Here is a 20,791-nt window from a genome sequence, read left to right on the forward strand (position 1 = left end):
GAAATGAATATAACATTGTAAATCAACATTACTTCAATAAAAATTTATTTTAAAAAAGTAAAAAGAAAGAAAGAAAGAAAGAAAAAGTCATTAAACAATCAAAAACAAGGCCCAAAAGAGAATGACAAATCTTTGCAGCTGGTTTACCAGCTTTAGACTGTGTGATTCCAGCCAAAGCTGCCTCTCTTCAGAGTCCCCAGCCATGAGGAATAGGATATTGACTCTGGATCCAGGAAAAATGAGAGAAGCAATCCTAGTTTTATTTCGAAGCCTCTGATAAACAGAATTAGTATTACCTTGGGACCAGTCTCTGTGCAACTATTACGATAATTCCCAACAAAGATGGTTGGCCAGAAGGTTCCTGGGTACCACTGCTCCTGCATTGGTTGATCATGTTGGTTGTTTTAACTTAATAGTGTCTCTGCAGCATTACAAATAACATACCTTCTCTCACTGAAAACGTTTGTACTGATTTTTATTAATATTCATGCTAAACTTGATTCAATGACATCAGGAAATGAATTTTCTTTCTGTTTAAACCATTCAAAACACAGTATGTGCTGTGATTCCATTTGTTTGTGTGTGTGCTCACAAATGCACTTTTTAAGTATAATTAGAATGCTAACAACATTCTTATCTCTTTTTATCCTTTAGATAAAGTTCTGTCACTGTTTCCTATGTCTTTGAGAACAAAGTTTGGAAAACCCATTTGTTCTGATCAAAAAAGAGCTCTGAGCTGTAAATGAGTTTTTTGTATTAGAACTTCTTCTGCATCTAAGGCTTAGCAATTAACTTTAAGAGGTCAGGGGAACATCTGTTTTATGTCTGCCATTCAATAGAGAATTTGCATGGATGAGAGCATTTAAAATCCCAGTGCTCTGAAAAACTGTGTTCCCTACCTGCTGGTAACAACAACACACTGAGTTATCTGGCCTGGCAAGCTATCTAGGCAGACAGTTTCCATTTTTCTCTGGCTTAAACAAAGTCCTTAATTAAGAACCAAGAAAAATGGCAGATCTCTTCATTTTTCAAATAGTAAGTGAACTTTACCTCTTTAGCACATTGAGGATGCTAATTGGTAGATAGCAAATTGCAAACACCAAAAGCACAACCATCAGCATCCGGGCTGTTTTCCGTCTGGCTCGGATCTGCTTTATTTCAGCGGCCACAGCGCTAATCCTGGATTTGGTCTGCTGTCCTGACCCCCGAGGCTGTGAAAGGGGCTGCAGGGCCTTCCATTTTCTCTGAACTACAGATGATGTTCCAGGAATCTGAAAGGAGCGGATACCCTTTATTGTTATCTGATTTAGGAAAGTTCCACTTTGGAGGAGTAATTGGAAGACATAGTAAGGAGAGTATCCCAGACACCCGTGGCCTAGGAGGTTTGCGTGCCTCTTTCCCAGAACGTTTGCTGAGTGGAGTGTGTTCTTGAGTAATACAGCCGAGTGCCAAATAGGAGTCTGGGTGGAAAAAAAAAAAGTTGCAACATCACTATTTTGTTGAGGTCTAAAGAGAGCTGCAAATGGAAACGATATCTCTTTATAAAAAGAGAAGTTGTCCACTCAAAGGAATAATATTCAACACTAAAAAGAAATGAGCTATCAAGCCATGAAACAATAGAGAGGAAACTTAAATGCATATTACTAAGTGAAAGAAGCCAATCTGAGAAGGCTACCTAGGATTCCAACTATATGCTATCCTGGAAAAGATAAAACAATGGAGACAGAAGAATGATCAGTGGTTGCCACGGGTAATGGGGGGAGGGATAAATAGGCATAGCACAGAGGATTTTTAGGGCAGGGAAAATACTACTCTGCATGATACCATAATGATGGATACCTGTCATTACACATTATACAATGTATTTGAATACACCATCCAAACCCATAGAAGGTACAACATCAAGAGTGAACCATAAAGTAAACTGTGAACTTCCGGTGACTATGATGAGTCAATGTAGGTTCATCAGTTTGAACAAATGTATCAGTCCGGTAGGGGATGTTGATAATGGGGAGGCTGTTCATGAATGGAGGTTGGAGAGAGGTGGGAAATCTCTGTACCTTCCACTTGATTTTTCTGTGAACTTATAACTACTCTAAAAAACTATATGAAAACAAAGAAAATCTTCTTAATTTAAAAGGGAGAGAACTGAAAACTGGAGAAGAAGAGCTCTTACTAGGAATTCTGATGTAGCTCAGATACCTAGAGTTGAAACAGAAGGAAAACCTAACAGGTAGTTGCAAAAGTAACCTGCATAGTTTTTCATGCATCAATACTGCCACCTGCTGCCAGATGGAGAGATAGGACTTAACTACCTATTGCTTTTTATTAGGTTTTCTGCTTCTCAGGTTTGGTTAAGGCAAACCTTTGAATAAAGGAATAAAAATAAAATAAAATATTCTCTGTTGCTTATCATTTGTTATTACAAAATTTTGTGGACCGACCCTTTAAAATGTACATAAAAACCGTGAATATCCTTTGTCTTCCATGAACGTTTCAAATAGCTGGAATTTGTAACAACAGTTACACAACTTGTACTTTTCCACTTCTTTTCAAAGTTATTTGATAATAGCAGGGAGTCCCTCCAAGTATAATATTGTCTTAATTATAAGCTCATGAAGATTGATAGGGATTAGTGAGCAAAACAATAACATTCAGCATGTGTAATTTTTTAAGAGTAAAATGTGCCAACAAGCACACCATAAGAACATCCTAGTTCTATTAAGATTATTCAGCTGTTGCTTTTATCTCTGTGCTGCAAGCCAGAACAGACCAATGTGCCTCTCACAGTGGATGTTGGATGGATTCTGTTGCTTTATCCATAACAAGATCCAAGTTTGTTAGATAATCTTTAATTTGAGAACAGAATTTTACTTTGATTTCCACACAGATAAATTAATGATACTTAATTAATTAAGGTGCTCCTTTTGAATATAAATATTGTCTCTCAAAAAGAAGCAAATGAAGTTAAGGAAAACCTGCCCTCAAATTGAAAAACACCTGATAAATGATTTCTCTTCAGATTCTGTATGTCCTGCCATGTAGGCTGATCTTTTCACATCGTGGTGGCCCCACTCAATCTTCTTATCCATTGATTGAGACTCTTTCCTCTTCTATGAGTCTTTTTTATAGATAGTCATTTTTAAAAATAATTGAGGAGAAGCTGCAAAGGATGTTGGAAATTTCCAGAAAAACTGTAGCATGAGTAACCCTATTAATGTCTGCTAAATGGCCTTGAACTATTTCCTAAATGATCTCTAAGAGATCATTTAAACTTAAGCAATCTGTTATTCAATGCTACCCTGAGGAAAAAAATCAATATCCTGCATCTGATGACTTCTGCAACCATCAGAAAGAGTTCCCATAAAGAGAAACTGCCACAGGGAGCATAACTATGGTTCCTGCAATCATAAAAAAAAAAAAAAAAAAAAAAAGCAGAAATGATGTCCCCTCTTAGATGATGATCTAAATAGAAGATGGTTAATCCTGCACTCATTGTGAAGAGACATACAATAATCCCCATCAATAATTTGTGTATGTCTAGAGAAATTCAGCATAGTATCAGTAGAAATCACTAATTTTAACTGAGCACCAGGAATGATGCACAATCTGGAGTAATCATTAAAGCATTCTTAATAATAGGTTATTGTAAATCCCATTTATAGATGGTCAAGCAGACATTGAGAAGGATTAAATAAAATATCCAAGTCTATATCTTTAATAAGTGACAAGACAGAATTTACATTCATGTCTGTCTGATTGCAAAGTTCATTTTTTCCCGTTGTGATGCACCATTTCCATTTATAAACTTCGACACAATCTGATATGGAAGTTAGAAAATTTTTTAACACATGCCTAGTTATATAAAAGCAATAATAGTCATACAAAAGGGCTTTTTAGAGATCCAGGCTATGAGACTGTCCATGTGAGAAGGTCTTTTCCCTGTCATCTCAGCGGGGGCTCAAAAATCCCTGACTGTGGAAAGCACACACACACACACACACCCCACACACACATACACACACAACACACACCCTTACACTCAGACACACAATGCACAACATACACAGCACACACACACACAGTGCTTTTATTCCAATATCATAAATAAACTTTAAAATCACCTTTGAGGTGAAAAAACATCCTGGTGGAGGTATTATCACAGTTATGAATTTGAACTATCATGTAGATGATGTACATTGAAACCTGCCCTGTCTGAAGAAGTCTTTGTGGCCAACATAAGCAAATGTGCTGCAAACATTAAAAAGTGGATGAGAGAATATTATGAACAACCAGTAAATTTGTAAACTCAATGAAATTAAATGAAATGGATAAACACCATGAAAAAAAAGATAACCAAAACTGACAGTGTCTTTACAAACCCTGTTACAAAAAAACAAAACAAAACAAGAAAACTCCAGGCCCAGATAGGTTCATTGATGTAGTATTCAATCAAACCATAAAGAATAAATAATATCTATCTTATTTAGACTCTTTCTGAAACTCAAAGAAAAGATAATATTACAACAAATTTTAATGAAGTCAGTAACCCTGATAAAGACATGAAAACAAAAGAAAACCACAGACCAAATATCTCACATGAATAGAGATGAAAATTCCCTAAAAAATATATATCAAACCAAATCCAACAGTAAATAAAAGGATAATAAATTTTGCTCAAAAAAGCAGATTTATTCCAGCAATGCAGTAATGGTTTAACATTTAAAAACATCAATCAATGTAATTTATCATATTAACAGAAAAAAACATGATCATGTCAATAGAGAAAGGAAAAGCATTTGAAAACTTTAACACCCTTGCATGTAAACTAGTAATAGAAAGAATCTTTCTCAACCTGATAAAAGGTATCCATGAAAAGTCTTTAGGGTATCATCCTACTAAACATGAAAGATGAACACTTTCTTCTAAGATTGGTAACAAGCCAACAAAGATTTCTCTCACCACTTCTACTCAACATTGTACTGGAGATCCTAACCAGTACAAGAAGAAAAGAAAAATAAATAAACGGCATATAGATTGCTTCTATTGAGAAGACATTATTTCTTATGAAGAAAGTCTTAAGGAATCTACAAAAATGCCACTAGAACTAAACATATGAATTTAGCAATATGCAGGATGCTAAAGCAATAAAATCAACTGTATTTCTATATACTAGCAATAAATGATTCTAAATTTAAATTGAAAATAACACATTTCAATAGCAAAACATGTATTCTAAGAATACATTTAACAAAATGTGGATAAACTATGTGTACTTAAATTATGGAAATTGCTAAGAGCTATTAAAGAAGACCTAAATAAATGAAGAGATATAACATGTTCATGATTATAAGATTTAATATTGTTAATATGTCAATTTCCCCAAATTGATCTATAGATTTAATGCAATAAATCTCATTCAAAATAATAGCAATCTTTTAACTTTATCACTCCTTTACAACTTTTTTTTCTTTGTTCCACCTTGGCACTTCTCTTTTAGAATTTAGATGCACATGCTAAGTTCTTATGATCAGTATCATAACTATTTTCTTTGCCTCATTGTAGCAAGAGAATGTACGTTTTTATTATTTCAATCACTTAAAATGCTTTGAGGCTTGCTTTATAGACTATTGTAAGATGTAACCTGAAGACTATTCCATGTGCATTTGAGATGAATGTGTATTCTGCTACTTTTGAAGAGGTATCCCATAGATATATTAGGTCTAGTTGGTTGACAGTTTTCTTCAAGTCTTCTATGTCATTGTTAATTTTCTGTCTAGTTTTTCTATCCATGACTGAAAGATGAGTGTTGAAGTTTTCAATTATTATTATTGAATTGTCTGTTTCTCCACCTAATTCTTCTAGTTGTTGCTTCCTGTATTGTGGGCTTCAGTTGTTAAGTGCATATAGCTTTAGAATTTTTATATCTTCTTGATGGAATGATTTATCATTTGAAATATCTCTCTTTACCCATAGTAACACTTTTTATTAACGTTTCTTTTGTCTGATATCAGTACAGCTACTTCAGTTTTCCTTTGGTTACTGTTTGCATAGTTCCTCTATTTTACATTTAATCTATTTGTGTCTTTGAATATGAGGTGTGTTTTTTGTAGACATCATACAGTTGAATCAGGTTTTTGTTTGTTTGTTTGTTGTTTGTTTTATCTATTCTGCCAACCTCTAGAGTGTTTCATTCATTTACATTTAATGTAACTATTGAGAAGGTGTAATTTACATGTCTCCCTTTGCTGTTTGTTTATATATGTGTGTGTATATATATATATATATGTATATATATATATATACATATATATATATATATATATATATATATAGTTTCTATTTTGTTCATCTATTCCTCCATTGCTTCTTTATTTTGTGTTAAACAGATACTTTCTAGTATAACATTTTATTTCTATTGTTGTTTTTTTCGCTACATTATTTTTGAGGTTTTTTTTAGTGGTTGCCCTGAGGATTATAATTAACAACTTAATCTGTTTAGATTAATGCCAACTTAATTTCAATAGTATACAAAAATTTTGCTCCAATATAGCTTCATTCCCTCCTCCTTTCTTTGAATTACATCTTTGTACATTATAAGCTGAAGATTCACAGTTTTATAATTATTGCTTTACAATGTTATCTCAAGTCAAATAGGAGAATAAAAGAATTTCAAAAAATATATATTTATACTCTCTTCTATATTTACCTACATAGTTAGTTTTATATCTCTGTGTGAACTTGTGTTACTGCCATTTGATTCTGCCTCTGCAATTACAATTTGCTGTTTATTTTCTCATACTAAACTGACTTGTTATCATCTAATGTTAATTATTTTAAGTTCTTTTTGAAGAATGTTGAAGAATAAAAGGAAGTAGATGAGAATGTGATAAAAATTGGAACAAGGAAGTTCTTTCAAAGTTTTAGTCTTTGGAAAGTTGAAATTTAGTTCCAGACTCAAGTATCAGTACAGTTCATCCCCAGCTCCTCACACAGTCCCAGACATATGGTAGGTGGTCAATAAATATTTGTGGAATGAATTAATATGAGTTCATATAATAAGTAAGATTGAAGTGTTGAATTATTTGAGAGTTAGCACTGAAAAAATGCTGTCAGGTACACAAGAGTTAAGATTTAGTGAGTCTTAAAAAGAGGAGTTCTAGAGAAGATCCTGTAGAATTTCCAGACTGAATGAGTTCTCTGAGACACATTGTCAAATAGAGAGAATATTTAAGTCTTTGATTAGAGCAAAACATTGGATAATTATTTTCATTGTAAGCAAGCAGGACCCTATGGGGCCTTCTAGGGACAGGCCTTTCCCCCATATCCTGAGTTGTTTTACAGATGTGAAAAAAACCCACCAAATGGAAGAAGTTAACTACTTGATAATCATGAGCACATAGCCCCAGGCCTCCTAGAGTCTATGGATAAGGACTGATAATGTTAAGCTTTGTGACACAACCCTGTTACCTCACCATCAGCCAATCAGAGAATTGTACATGAGCTGATCACATACACTGTGACATCCCTCCCTCACCTGGCTTTTAAAAATGCTTTGTTTCAGGGAGTTCAGGGGCTTTGTAGGGCATGAGCCACCCATCTCCTTGCATGGCCTTGCCATAAACTCCTTCTGCTCCAAACTCCAGAGTTTTGGTTTGTTTCACCTCACTGTGCATGGGGCTAATGAACTTGAGCTAACATAATGAGGTTTAAAATTCTTGAGAAAGTCAGACAAGGACAGACACTTTGCTCATTAATAATCGTACACTTAGATATTTCAAATAATGTAACAGATTCCATGCATCTCTGTAATTTTAAGCAAATAAGACAGGCCCTCTCTTTGATGGCTCACTTGATGTAGACTATGACACACATAATGCCTTGGAACTCTGTTTAGAGACATTAACAGTTGGAATTTGATAGTTGCTCAAGCATAATTCTACATAATCACCATTTGGGGTTAATTTACTTTATCGTGGCTGCTAAAGTGAACTCAGATGAACTTGCTGTTTTCTACTGTAATCTGTTTGTAAATGTTTTTAGTTTCACAGCCCAAGTATTTTACTGCAAATCTTCTGGATCATGTGGCTTGTACTAACCAAGACAATTCATCAAAAGAATGTGAATTATTTCTAAACCTGCAATACAATTTTGAGCTTACTTTAGAGTTTGAGAAATGGAGAACTATAAGCTTAAATAATGAAGAAGTAAACTGGTTGGGATTTGGTAGTTATCTGATTTTTATTTTTCTTTCTGTATGCGGGCCTCTCACTGCTGTGGCCTCTCCAGTTGCACAGGCTCTGGACGCTCAGGCTTAGCGGCCATGGCTCACGGGCCCAGCCGCTCCATGGCATGTGGGATCCTCCCAGACTGGGGCACGAACCCGTGTCCCCTGCATTGGCAGGCAGACTCTCAACCACTGTGCCACCAGGGAAGCCCTATCTAATTATTTAACAAACGTTTTTTGAATACATTTTTGTGCAAGGTAACATTTTAAGTGTTGGAAAGATAATGATGAACAAGACAGATTTATGTACACCCAAGAAATTTTAAAGGTATGTCTTTCTGTAAATAAATGAATAAGCAAATATAAACGTCTCTTATATTTAATGCACACTACCCAGTAAAAATATGGAAGTAGGAAAGGCACTTAACACTGAATATTCTTAGTTAAAATATCAATCTAAATTATCTTTATTCCTACATGCTCATCAAAGTTTTTTCTCCTTCAAGAATTTTTCAAATTCTAATTTTTCTATGAACTTCGTTCTGAGTAACTGAGCAATAGATTCCTCTCTTTCCTCTTCTATCTAAACTTTCCCAGCACTTTCTCTTATTTTTCCACTAAATTTTTTCTTATAAAGTATTTATCAAGCAACTGATATGTGCTATGCATGTACTAGGTGGAGGGCTACAAGATCAAGGCTAGTGTGTACTGTCTCCATCTTAGTAGATTAGAGCAGACAGACAAATATAAAGTCATTATCATGTTACTTAAAAGTACTATGGGGGCCTCCCTGGTGGCACAGTGGTTGAGAGTCCGCCTGCCGATGCAGGGGATACGGGTTCGTGCCCCGGTCCGGGAGGATCCCATATGCCGAGGAGCGGCTGGGCCCGTGAGCCATGGCCGCTGAGCCTGCGCATCCGGAGCCTGTGCTCCGCAACGGGAGAGGCCACAACAGTGAGAGGCCCGCATACCGCAAAAAAAAAAAAAAAAAAAAAAAAAAAGTACTATGAAAGAGATCTATCTAAGAAAGTAGTCACAGACATCAATCCAACACATGCTTATTATTTTAGAAATATAAGCAGAATGAGGTGAAAGGCCAAATAACAGCATATACTATTAAGATATTTTATTTAATGAGCACTTTCCATGCTTGAGGCACTTGAATGAATGCATCTAATAAGTGTGAGGTAGGTGCTATGCACCCCTGCTTGGCACAGAAATTTAAGTAATTGACAAAACTCCCGCATCTGTTAAATGGCAGGGTTAGAACTTAAACTCAAGCAGTCTGGACCTTGAGTCTGTGTTTTTGACTTCTGTATTATAACAGTTCTGGTCACTCACTCCCACTGGCCAGGTGGAGATTGTTAAGGAAACTATCCCTAGGATGTGGAAAATCACCACTCATGGTTTACAATGATACACATTTGTTATTTTAGTTACAAAGACTGTGGAACAGAATGCAGTTATAAGGTCAGAAAAGAAGTGACTTCTTTACAAAAATAGAGGAAATGAAAACATTTGGAATTATAAGACATACGGGGTTGAAAAACACAACTGTTGCTCAATATACAAGAAGTAAAAGATGACCTTGAAAATCGCTTTGAATAACAAGGGTTGAAGAAGACCCAGATTAAGATTCATCCTCAGACAAAAACCAAATAAAAGGTTTATGAAATCCTTTCAATGAGTAAAGTGGTCCAGTAAATTCTTTCAGTTGGATAAAATAAGTCAGAACAAACAGACTAAGGGTGTGGCTTTCCACAAGCCTGATAAGCTCAAAATACTGGCAATAAATTTAGGAAAAAAGAGATACATTTCTGAGAAATGTGGCATTTTAAGATACAATTTACAAGTACTAGAAGCTGAGTTATATTCTTTGTCTGTACCTTTACATGTTCATCGATTTCCTTAGAGTCATCATGATTCAGCTTAAATGTCCCCTGGTCTGAATTAGATCCACCTCCACTGAGCTTTTCTCTGATCCCTTGTGCTTATATTTATTAAGGGGATTTTTGCCCTGGAACTGTTTCCTTCCCCTAGACTATGAATTCACCAATGACACAGACTAGAACATTTAGCTTTTTATCAGCCATGCATGCAAAAGTAATATAAATATTTGATGAATGAATAACTGAGTGAATGAATACATTCACTGAGTTAATAAATGAGTGAATGAATACATAGCAAAATTATCTAACATTTCAGTACAAATTAGCATTACAAATTAGCATAAACTATTTTTAAAATTCTCAATTCTGCCTGACTCTTCTACTGTTCTGAAAAAAAAAAAATCTTTGAAGTTGGAGATTTAACCCTATAATAAAAATGTATTAGCCCCCCGGAGGAAGATGGCGGAAGAGTAAGACGCGGAGATCACCTTCCTCCCCACAGATACATCAGAAATTCATCTACACGTGGAACAACTCCTACAGAACACCTACTGAACGCTGACAGAAGACCTCAGACCCCCCAAAAGGCAAGAAGCTCCCCACATACCTGGGTAGGGCAAAAGAAAAAAAGAATAGACAGAGACAATAGGATAGGGACGGGACCTGCACCAGTGGGAGGGAGCCGTGAAGGGGGGAAGGTTTCTACACACTACAAGCCCCTTCGCGGGCGGAGACTGCAGGTGGCGGAGGGGGAAAGCTTCGGAGTAGCGGAGGAGAGCACAGCAACAGGGGTGCGGAGGGCAAAGCGGAGAGATTCTGGCACAGAGGACCGGTGCCCTCAGGCACACACCAGCCCGAGAGGCTTGTCTGCTCGGCCGCCGTGGCGGGCGGGGCTGGGAGCTGAGGCTCGGGTATCGGCTTTCAGTCGGAGCGCAGGGAGAGGACTGGGGCTGGCGGCAGGAAGAGAGCCTGAAGGGGTTAGTGCACCACGGCTAGCCCGGAGGGAGTCCGGGGAAAGGGTCTGGAGCTGCTGAAGAGGCAAGAGACTTTTTTCCCTTTTGTTTCCTGGTGCGCGAGGAGAGGGCATTAAGAGGGCTGCTTGGGGAAGCGCCGGAGACAGGCACGAGCCGCAGGTAAGGCACGGACCTCGGAGACGGGCGTGGGCCGCCGCCGCCGCGGGGCCTGTGTGCGAGCGCGGGTCACTGTCCGCCCCGCCTTCCGGGGGGCCTGTGCACCCCGCCACTGCCGGGGTCCCCGAGACCCGGGGACGGCTTTCCCGGGAAAGCGCACGGAGCGCCACGGGCTGCTGCAACGTCACGCCGGCCTCTGCCGCCGCAGGCCCGCCCCACACTGCGCGCCCCTCCCTCCCCTCTGCCTGAGTGAGCCAGAGCCCCCGAATCAGCGGCTCCTTTAAACCCGTCCTGTCTGAGCGAAGAACGGACGCCCTCCGGCGACCTACGCGCAGAGGCGGGGCCAGGTGCAAGGCTGAGACCCGGGAGCTGTGAGAGCAGAGGCAGGGAAATCTCTCTGTGCAGCCTCGGAGGCAGCAGATTAAAGCTCCACGGTCCATTTGATGTGCCCTGCGTCTGTGGAGTGCATGAATGGACAGCGAATCATCCCAAATTGAGGAAGTGGACTTTGAGGACAAGATTTAAGACTTTCCCCCCTTTTCCTCTTTTTACAACGAATTATTCCAAATTAAGGAGGTGGACTTAGAGAGCAAGATTTCAGACTTCTCGCCCTTTTCCTCTTTTTACAACGAATTATCCCAAATTGAGGAGGTGGACTTGGAGAGCAAGATTTTTGATTTTTCCCCCTGCTCTCTTTTTGTGAATGTGTATGTGTAATCTTCTGTGTAAGATTCTCTCTGTATAGCTTTGCTTCCACCATATGTCCCAGGGTTCTATCGGTCCGGTTTTTTTTTTTTTTTTTAATAATTACTTTCTAATTTTAATAACGCTACTATATTTCATACTTTATTCTATTTTACTTTACCTGCTCTTTTTTTCCTACTCTCCATTCCTCCCTCCCTCCCTCCGCTCCTCCTTTCCTTCTTTCTTTTTCTTTCCTCCCTCCCACCCTTCTTCTTTCCACTTTCTTTTTCTTTCCTACCTCCCTCCCTCCTGTCTTTCTTCCTCTCCTTCCTCCCTCCCTCCCTCCTTTCTTTCCTTCTTTCTTTCCATCCTTCCTCCCTCCCTCCCTCCTTTCTTTCTTCCTTCCTTCCTTCCTTCCTTTCTTCCCTTCTTCCTTTCTTTCCCTCTCTCTTTCTTTCTTCTACTAATTCTTTCTTTCTACTTTTTCTCCCTGTTATTCTGAGCCGGGTGGATGAAAGGCTCTTGGTGCTGCAGCCAGGAGCCAGTGCTGTGCCTCTGAAGTGGGAGAGCCAACTTCAGGACACGGCTCCACAAGAGACCTCCCAGCTCCACATAATATCAAGCAGCGAAAATCTCCCAGAGATCTCCATCCCAACACCAGCAACCAGCTTCAGTCAACGACCAGCAAGCTACAGTACGGGTCACCCTATGCCAAGCAACTAGCAAGGCAGGAACACAACCCCACCCATTAGCAGAGAGGCTACCTAAAAACATAATAAGGCCATAGGCACCCCAAAACACACCACCAGACGTGGACCTGTCCACCAGAAAGACAAGATCGAGCCTCAACCACCAGAGCACAGGAATTAGTCCCCCCCACCAGGAAGCCTACACAACCTACTGAAACAACCTTAGCCACTGGGGTCAGACACCAAAAACAACGGGAACTACGAATCTGCAGCCTGCAAAAAGGAGACGCCAAACACAGTAACATAAGCAAAATGAGAAGGCAGAAAAACACACAGCAGGTGAAGGAGCAAGATAAACACCTACCAGACCTAACAAATGAAGAGGTAATAGGCAGTCTACCTGAAAAAGAATTCAGAATAATGATAGTAAAGCTGATCCAAGATTCTATTTCCAAGATCCATAATCTTGGAAATAGAATAGACAACATGCAAGAAACAGTTAACAAGGACCTAGAAGAACTAAAGATGAATCAAGCATCGATTAAAAACACAATAAATGAAATGAAAAATACTCTAGATGGGATCAATAGCAGAATAACTGAGGCAGAAGAACGGATAAGTGAGGTGGAAGATAAAATAGTGGAAATAACTGATGCAGAGCAAAATAAAGAAAAAAGAATGAAAAGAACAGAGGAGAGTCTCAGAGACCTCTGGGACAACATTAAACGCACCAACATTCGAATTATAGGGGTTCCAGAAGAAGAAGAGAAAAAGAAAGGGACTGAGAAAATATTTGAAGAGATTATAGTTGAAAACTTCCCCAATATGGGAAAGGAAATAGTTAATCAAGTCCAGGAGGCACAGAGAGTCCCATACAGAATAAATCCAAGGAGAAATACACCAAGACACATATTAATCAAACTGTCAAAAATTAAACACAAAGAAATCATATTAAAAGCAGCAAGGCAAAAACAACAAATAACACACAAGGGAATCCCCATCAGGTTAACAGCTGATCTCTCAGCAGAAACCCTACAAGCCAGAAGGGAGTGGCAGGACATAATTAAAGTGATGAAGGAGAGAAACCTGCAACCTAGATTACTCTACCCAGCAAAGATCTCATTCAGATTTGATGGAGAAATTAAAACCTTTACAGACAAGCAAAAGCTGAGAGAGTTCAGCACCACCAAACCAGCTTTACAACAAATGCTAAAGGAACTTCTCTAGGCAAGAAACACAACAGAAGGAATATACCTACAATAACGAACCCAAAGCAATTAAGGAAATGGGAATAGGAACATACATATCAATAATTACCTTAAATGTAAATGGACTAAATGCTCCCACCAAAAGACACAGAGTGGCTGAATGGATACAAAAACAAGACCCATATATATGCTGTCTACAAGAGACACACTTCAGACCTAGAGACACATACAGATTGAAAGTAAAGGGATGGAAAAAGATATTCCATGCAAATGGAAATCAAAAGAAAGCTGGAGTAGCAATTCTTATATCAGACAAAATAGACTTTAAAATAAAGACTATTAGAAGAGACAAAGAAGGACACTACATAATGATAAAGGGATCAATCCAAGAAGAAGATATAACAATTGTAAATATTTATGCACCCAACATAGGAGCACCTCAATACATAAGGCAAATACTAACAGCCATAAAAGGGGAAGTCGACAGTAACACAATCATAGTAGGGGACTTTAACACCCCACTTTCACCAATGGACAGATCATCCAAAATGAAAATAAATAGGGAAACACAAGCTTTAAATGATACATTAAACGAGATGGACTTAGTTGATATTTATAGGACATTCCATCCAAAAACAACAGAATACACATTTTTCTCAAGTGCTCATGGAACATTCTCCAGGATAGATCATATCTTGGGTCACAAATCAAGCCTCGGTAATTTTAAGAAAATTGAAATTGTATCAAGTATCTTCTCCGACCACAATGCTATGAGACTAGACATCAATTACAGGAAAAGATGTGTAAAAAATACAAACACATGGAGGCTAAACAATACACTACTCAATAACGAAGTGATCACTGAAGAAATCAAAGAGGAAATTAAAAAATACCTAGAAACAAATGACAATGGAGACACGACGACCCAAAACTTATGGGACGCAGCAAAAGCAGTTCTAAGGGGGAAGTTTATAGCAATACAATCCCACCTTAAGAAACAGGAAGCATTTCGAGTAAACAACCTGACCCTGCACCTAAAGCAATTAGAGAAAGAAGAACAAAAATACCCCAAAGCTAGCAGAAGGAAAGAAATCATAAAGATCAGATCAGAAATAAATGAAAAAGAAATGAAGGAAACGATAGCAAAGATCAACCAAACTAAAAGCTGGTTCTTTGAGAAGATAAACAAAATTGACAAACCATTAGCCAGACTCATCAAGAAAAAAAGGGAGAAGACTCAAATCAATAGAATTAGAAATGAAAAAGGAGAAGTAACAACTGACACTGCAGAAATACAAAAGATTATGAGAGATTACTATAAGCAACTCTATTCCAATAAAATGGACAACCTGGAAGAAATGGACAAATTCTTAGAAATGCACAACCTGCCAAGACTGACTCAGGAAGAAATAGAAAATATGAATAGACCAATCACAAGCACTGAAATTGAAACTGTGATTAAAAATCTTCCATCAAACAAAAGCCCAGGACCAGATGGCTTCACAGGTGAATTCTATCAAACATTTAGAGAAGAGCTAACACCTATCCTTCTCAAACTCTTCCAAAATATAGCAGAGGGAGGAACACTCCCAAACTCATTCTACGAGGCTGACATCACCTTGATACCAAAACCAGGCAAGGATGTCACAAAGAAAGAAAACTACAGGCCAATATCACTGATGAACATAGCTGCAAAAATCCTCAACAAAATACTAGCAAACAGAATCCAACAGCACATTAAAAGGATCATACACCATGATCAAGTGGGGTTTATCCCAGGAATGCAAGGATTCTTCAATATTCGCAAATCAATCAATGTAATACACCATATTAACAAGTTGAAGGAGAAAAACCATATGATCATCTCAATAGATGCAGAGAAAGCTTTCGACAAAATTCAACACCCATTTATGATAAAAACCCTGCAGAAAGTAGGTATAGAGGAATCTTTCCTCAACATAATAAAGGCCATATATGACAAACCCACAGCCAACATTGTCCTCAATGGTGAAAAACTGAAACCATTTCCACTAAGATCAGGAACAAGACAAGGCTGCCCACTCTCACCACTCTTATTCAACATAGTTTTGGAAGTTTTAGCCACAGCAATCAGAGAAGAAAAGGAAATAAAAGGAATCCAAATTGGAAAAGAAGAAGTAAAGCTGTCACTGTTTGCAGATGACATGATACTATACATAGAGAATCCTAAAGATGCTACCGAAAAACTACTAGAGCTAATCAATGAATTTGGTAAAGTAGCAGGATATAAAATTAATGTACAGAAATCTCTGGCATTCCTGTACACTAATGATGAAAAATCTGAAAATGAAATCAAGAAAACACTCCCATTTACCATCACAACAAAAAGAATAAAATATCTAGGAATAAACCTACCTAAGGAGACAAAAGACCTGTATGCAGAAAACCATAAGACACTGATGAAAGAAATTAAAGATGATACAAATAGATGGAGAGATATACCATGTTCCTGGATTGAAAGAATCAATATTGTGAAAATGACTCTACTACCCAAAGCAATCTACAGATTCAATGCAATCCCTATCAAACTACCACTGGCATTTTTCACAGAACTAGAACAAAAAATTTCAAAATTTGTTTGGAAAAACAAAAGGCCCCGAATAGCTAAAGCAATCTTGAGAACGAAAAACGGAGCTGGAGGAATCAGGCTCCCTGACTTCAGACTATAATAAAAAGCTACAGTAATTAAGACAGTCTGGTACTGGCATAAAAACAGAAAGATAGATCAGTGGATCAGGATAGAAAGCCCAGAGATAAACCCACGCACATATGGCCAACTTATCTTTGATAAAGTAGCCAGGAATGTGCAGTGGAGAAAGGACAGCCTCTTCAATAAGTGGTGCTGGGAAAACTGGACAGGGACATGTAAAAGTTTGAGATTAGATCATTCCCTAGCACCATACACAAAAATAAGCTCAAAATGGATTAAAGACTTAAATGTAAGGCCAGAAACTATCAAACTCTTAGAGGAAAACATAGGTAGAACACTCTATGACATAAATCACAGCAAGATCCTTTTGGACCCACCTCCTAGAGAAATGGAAATAAAAACAAAGATAAACAAATGGGACCTAATGAAACTTCAAAGCTTTTGCACAGCAAAGGAAACCATAAAGAAGACCAAAAGACAACCCTCAGAATGGGAGAAAATATTTGCAAATGAAGCAACTGACAAAGGATTAATCTCCAAAATTTATAAACAGCTCATGCAGCTCAATAGCAAAAAAACAGACAACCCAATCCAAAAATGGGCAGAAGACTTAAATAGGCATTTCTCCAAAGAAGATATACAGACTGCCAACAAACACATGAAAGAATGCTCCACATCATTAATCATTAGAGAAATGCAAATCAAAACTACAATGAGATATCATCTCACACCAGTCAGAATGGCCATCATCAAGGAATCTAGAAACAATAAATGCTGGAGAGGGTGTGGAGAAAAGGTAACACTCTTGCACTGCTGGTGGGAATGTGAATTGGTACAGCCACTATGGAGAACGGTATGGAGGTTCCTTAAAAAACTACAAATAGAACTACCATATGACCCAGCAATCCCACTACTGGGCATATACCCTGAGAAAACCATAATTCAAAAAGAGACATGTACCAAAATGTTCATTGCAGCTCTATTCACAATAGCCCGGAGCTGGAAACAACCTAAGTGTCCATCATCGGATGAATGGATAAAGAAGATGTGGCACATATATACAATGGAATATTACTCAGCCATAAAAAGAAACGAAACTGAGCTATTTGTAATGAGGTGGATAGACCTAGAGTCTGTCATACAGAGTGAAGTTAGTCAGAAAGAGAAAGACAAATACCGTATGCTAACACATATATACGGAATTTAAAAAAAAAAAATGTCATGAAGAACCCAGGGGCAAAACGGGAATGAAGACGCAGACCTACTTGAGAATGGACTTGAGGATATGGGGAGGGGGAAGGGTGGGCTGTGACAAGGCGAAAGAGAGGCATGGACGTGTATACACTACCAAACGTAAGGTAGATAGATAGTGGGAAGCAGCCGCAGAGCACAGGGAGATCAGCTCGGTGCTTTGTGACCGCCTGGAGGGGTGGGATGGGGAGGGTGAGAGGGAGGGAGATGCATGAGGGAAGGGATGTGGGAACAGATGTATATGTATGACTGATTCACTTTGTTATAAAGCAGAAACTAATTAAAAAAATAAATAAATAAACTTAAAAAAAAAAAAAAAAAAGTCATGAAGGACCTAGGGGCAAAACGGGAATAAAGACACAGACCTACTTGAGAATGGAGTTGTGGATATGGGGAGGGGGAAGGGTAAGCTGTGACAAAGCGAAAGAGAGGCATGGACATATATACACTACCAAACGTAAGGTAGATAGATAGTGGGAAGCAGCCGCAGAGCACAGGGAGATCAGCTTGGTGCTTTGTGACCGCCTGGAGGGGTGGGATGGGGAGGGTGGGAGGGAGGGAGATGCATGAGGGAAGGGATGTGGGAACAGATGTATATGTATGACTGATTCACTTTGTTATAAAGCAGAAACTAATTTAAAAAATAAATAAATAAACTTTAAAAAAAAAAAAAAGTATTACATACATCTCATCAAAAATGTATTACATACATCTTTACTTAAAGTCTCAGGAAACTTTAAAGGATTTTTTATTTGTTATTTCTCATAAAAAGTAAACTTTACAATATTATTCCTAGACAAAAATCAAGTCGATTAATCACAGAGGTTTAAAATTTAGTCATTAAGGCAGTTCATAAATAACATTCCCTAAACATCACCCTAAAAAAATACCTAGACATATATTCATGACTAAGGCCTCATTATTTCAGAACAACACACAATCCTTTGCTAAGCATATTATATTGGTTCAATTCACTCTTAAATTTTGTTTTTAAGTACATCCTAAAGAAAACACAAGAAAGTTATTTGAAATCACTTACCTGTCGGCACCAGAGTTTACGAAATATTTGCAGATAGGCCAACACCATAAGACACAGTGGTGCCATGTAGGTCACCAGAAAGAAACAGATGTGATACATCTTGGGGTAAATCTCACCTGAATGAAAGTTAAAATAATAAAATATTATAATTCATAGACTTTTTAAAAGTATATCTGTCAATGTTTTGCCTTCAAAATTACCTTCTATATGATTTTACTGTTATATACACAAAAGGGAAAACATGATTTATAATATTAAATACTTACATTTAAGTAATAAATGCAAAGTCTTAATGTCATGTAATCTACTCACAGAGGAATAACAATTAGCCATTTCTTAATTTGTGCTACTACAGTCTATCCAGTCAAGTGTTCATTTATCAAAAAGCCTTTTTTTCTCTTAATTACATCTGGTTAATCAATAAAAATTAATTTGGATTTTCCTATACATGGATTTGCAAGGAGGGACATTACTCAATCAAAACTTAATTGCTAATACTTTTGTTAAAATGGAAAAAGACAGTAAACTAAGTTGATTCCTCTTCATTCCTCTCTTGAGAGATGAGAAACTATTCCCATTTGTATCTCCAAATATGAATTCAGAAAGTTTTTGGAAAAATAAAACAGCAAACATTTGATAATGATTATTTTTATTGACTTACTAGAACATATACAAAATTCCTCTTTAAGTAAGTTGTGCATGTGTGTTAATGCATGTACTTTTAATAAAAATGAGATTTTTAGGGTTCTTTAAAGTTAGACTTCAAACCAATATGGGTATTTTCGTTTTTTGATATCCATCTTACTTATCAGGCATAAGCACATATAGGATTGTAGTGATTGCTTATTTATTATTAATTCTATGTGCACAGGTAATATATATCACAGATTAGGGCATTTATAAGGAGTCAATCGAGTGGCACTGTGGCTTAATATTAATTTTTAATTTTTCTAAAATATATCCATTACTGACTTTTAAAACACTTTAAGGGATATTTCCCTTTAACTAGTATTTGAATATATCACACTGATCAAGCTACTTTTACTTAAATGTAAAACAAGAAACAATATATCCTAAATGGATACCATGAATATTAAATGCCAATAATTTGATACAATTCTAACTAAATGCTAATAAAACAAAGGTTTTTTTTTAATTCTAAAAATTACATAACTTATTTTGACTTTGATATTGGCAATGGGATTGGTTCTACACTATTATGGAAGATAATGCTATCACTTTCATGGAGTTTATTATTTTTGTTACTTCAGAAAATATGTAGAAGCATGAAGACTCGGTTATGTAATCAAATGTGGTAAGAGAAATTTATACTGAGGATTAACCAATAATAATTATAATGATGACCATAATGACTGATAACAATTATTGAACATTCCTTGAATTCTTACTGAATATATTTTAAACATATCAACATATCCTCATATCAATATGTGATACGTATTACCTGTGCACATAAAATTAATGATAAATAAGCAATCACTACAATCCTATATGTGCTTATCCTTGATAAGTAAGATGGATATCAAAAAAAGAAAATACCCATATTGGTTTGATATCTAAGTTTAAAGAACCCTTAAAAGTACATGCATTAACACACATGCACAACTTACTTACAGAGGAATTTTGTATACGTTGTAGTAAGTCAACATATCCTCCACAGTACTGATTTCATAGTCTTATCTTCTAGAGTTTAATATTCTTCTTATTTTTATTCCTAAAACTGTCTTCTTTCTTAGATGTTTTTCTCCACTACAATCTTTAGAGCATACAGCAGGGTGTGTGTGCTACCAGGAAGTCTAAGAGACCAATTTGATGTGTCATTTTTAGCTTCTTTGGGGCCCAGGTGGTTCACATCTAGCTCATCAGCTTCAGTTTCTAACTTCCTTTCAAGTTTATCCTGCAAAACAAGCCAGTTACATAAAAAGTGATAGAATCCGAGCAGCCTGACTGGAGGAATAGCAAAG

The 20,791-nt window shown here is 37.2% G+C and overlaps 1 protein-coding gene across 1 annotated transcript in view; it reads right to left on the reverse strand.

Annotated features, from left to right (window-relative positions):
* Positions 1 to 20,791, reverse strand: part of HCRTR2 (hypocretin receptor 2) — a gene marked incomplete at both ends in the record, with an annotated part of 132,668 nt that overhangs the window by 7,784 nt on the left and 104,093 nt on the right. Inside the window, 2 exons of the mRNA XM_081247033.1 lie at positions 1,051 to 1,271; positions 18,807 to 18,922. Coding sequence (XP_081103159.1) covers positions 1,051 to 1,271; positions 18,807 to 18,922 — 337 coding nt within the window. The remainder of the gene's footprint in view (positions 1 to 1,050; positions 1,272 to 18,806; positions 18,923 to 20,791) is intronic.

Source organism: Mesoplodon bidens (assembly GCF_964165515.1).
Source record: "Mesoplodon bidens genome assembly, chromosome: 10".
In the NCBI taxonomy this organism is placed as follows: domain Eukaryota; kingdom Metazoa; phylum Chordata; class Mammalia; order Artiodactyla; family Ziphiidae; genus Mesoplodon; species Mesoplodon bidens.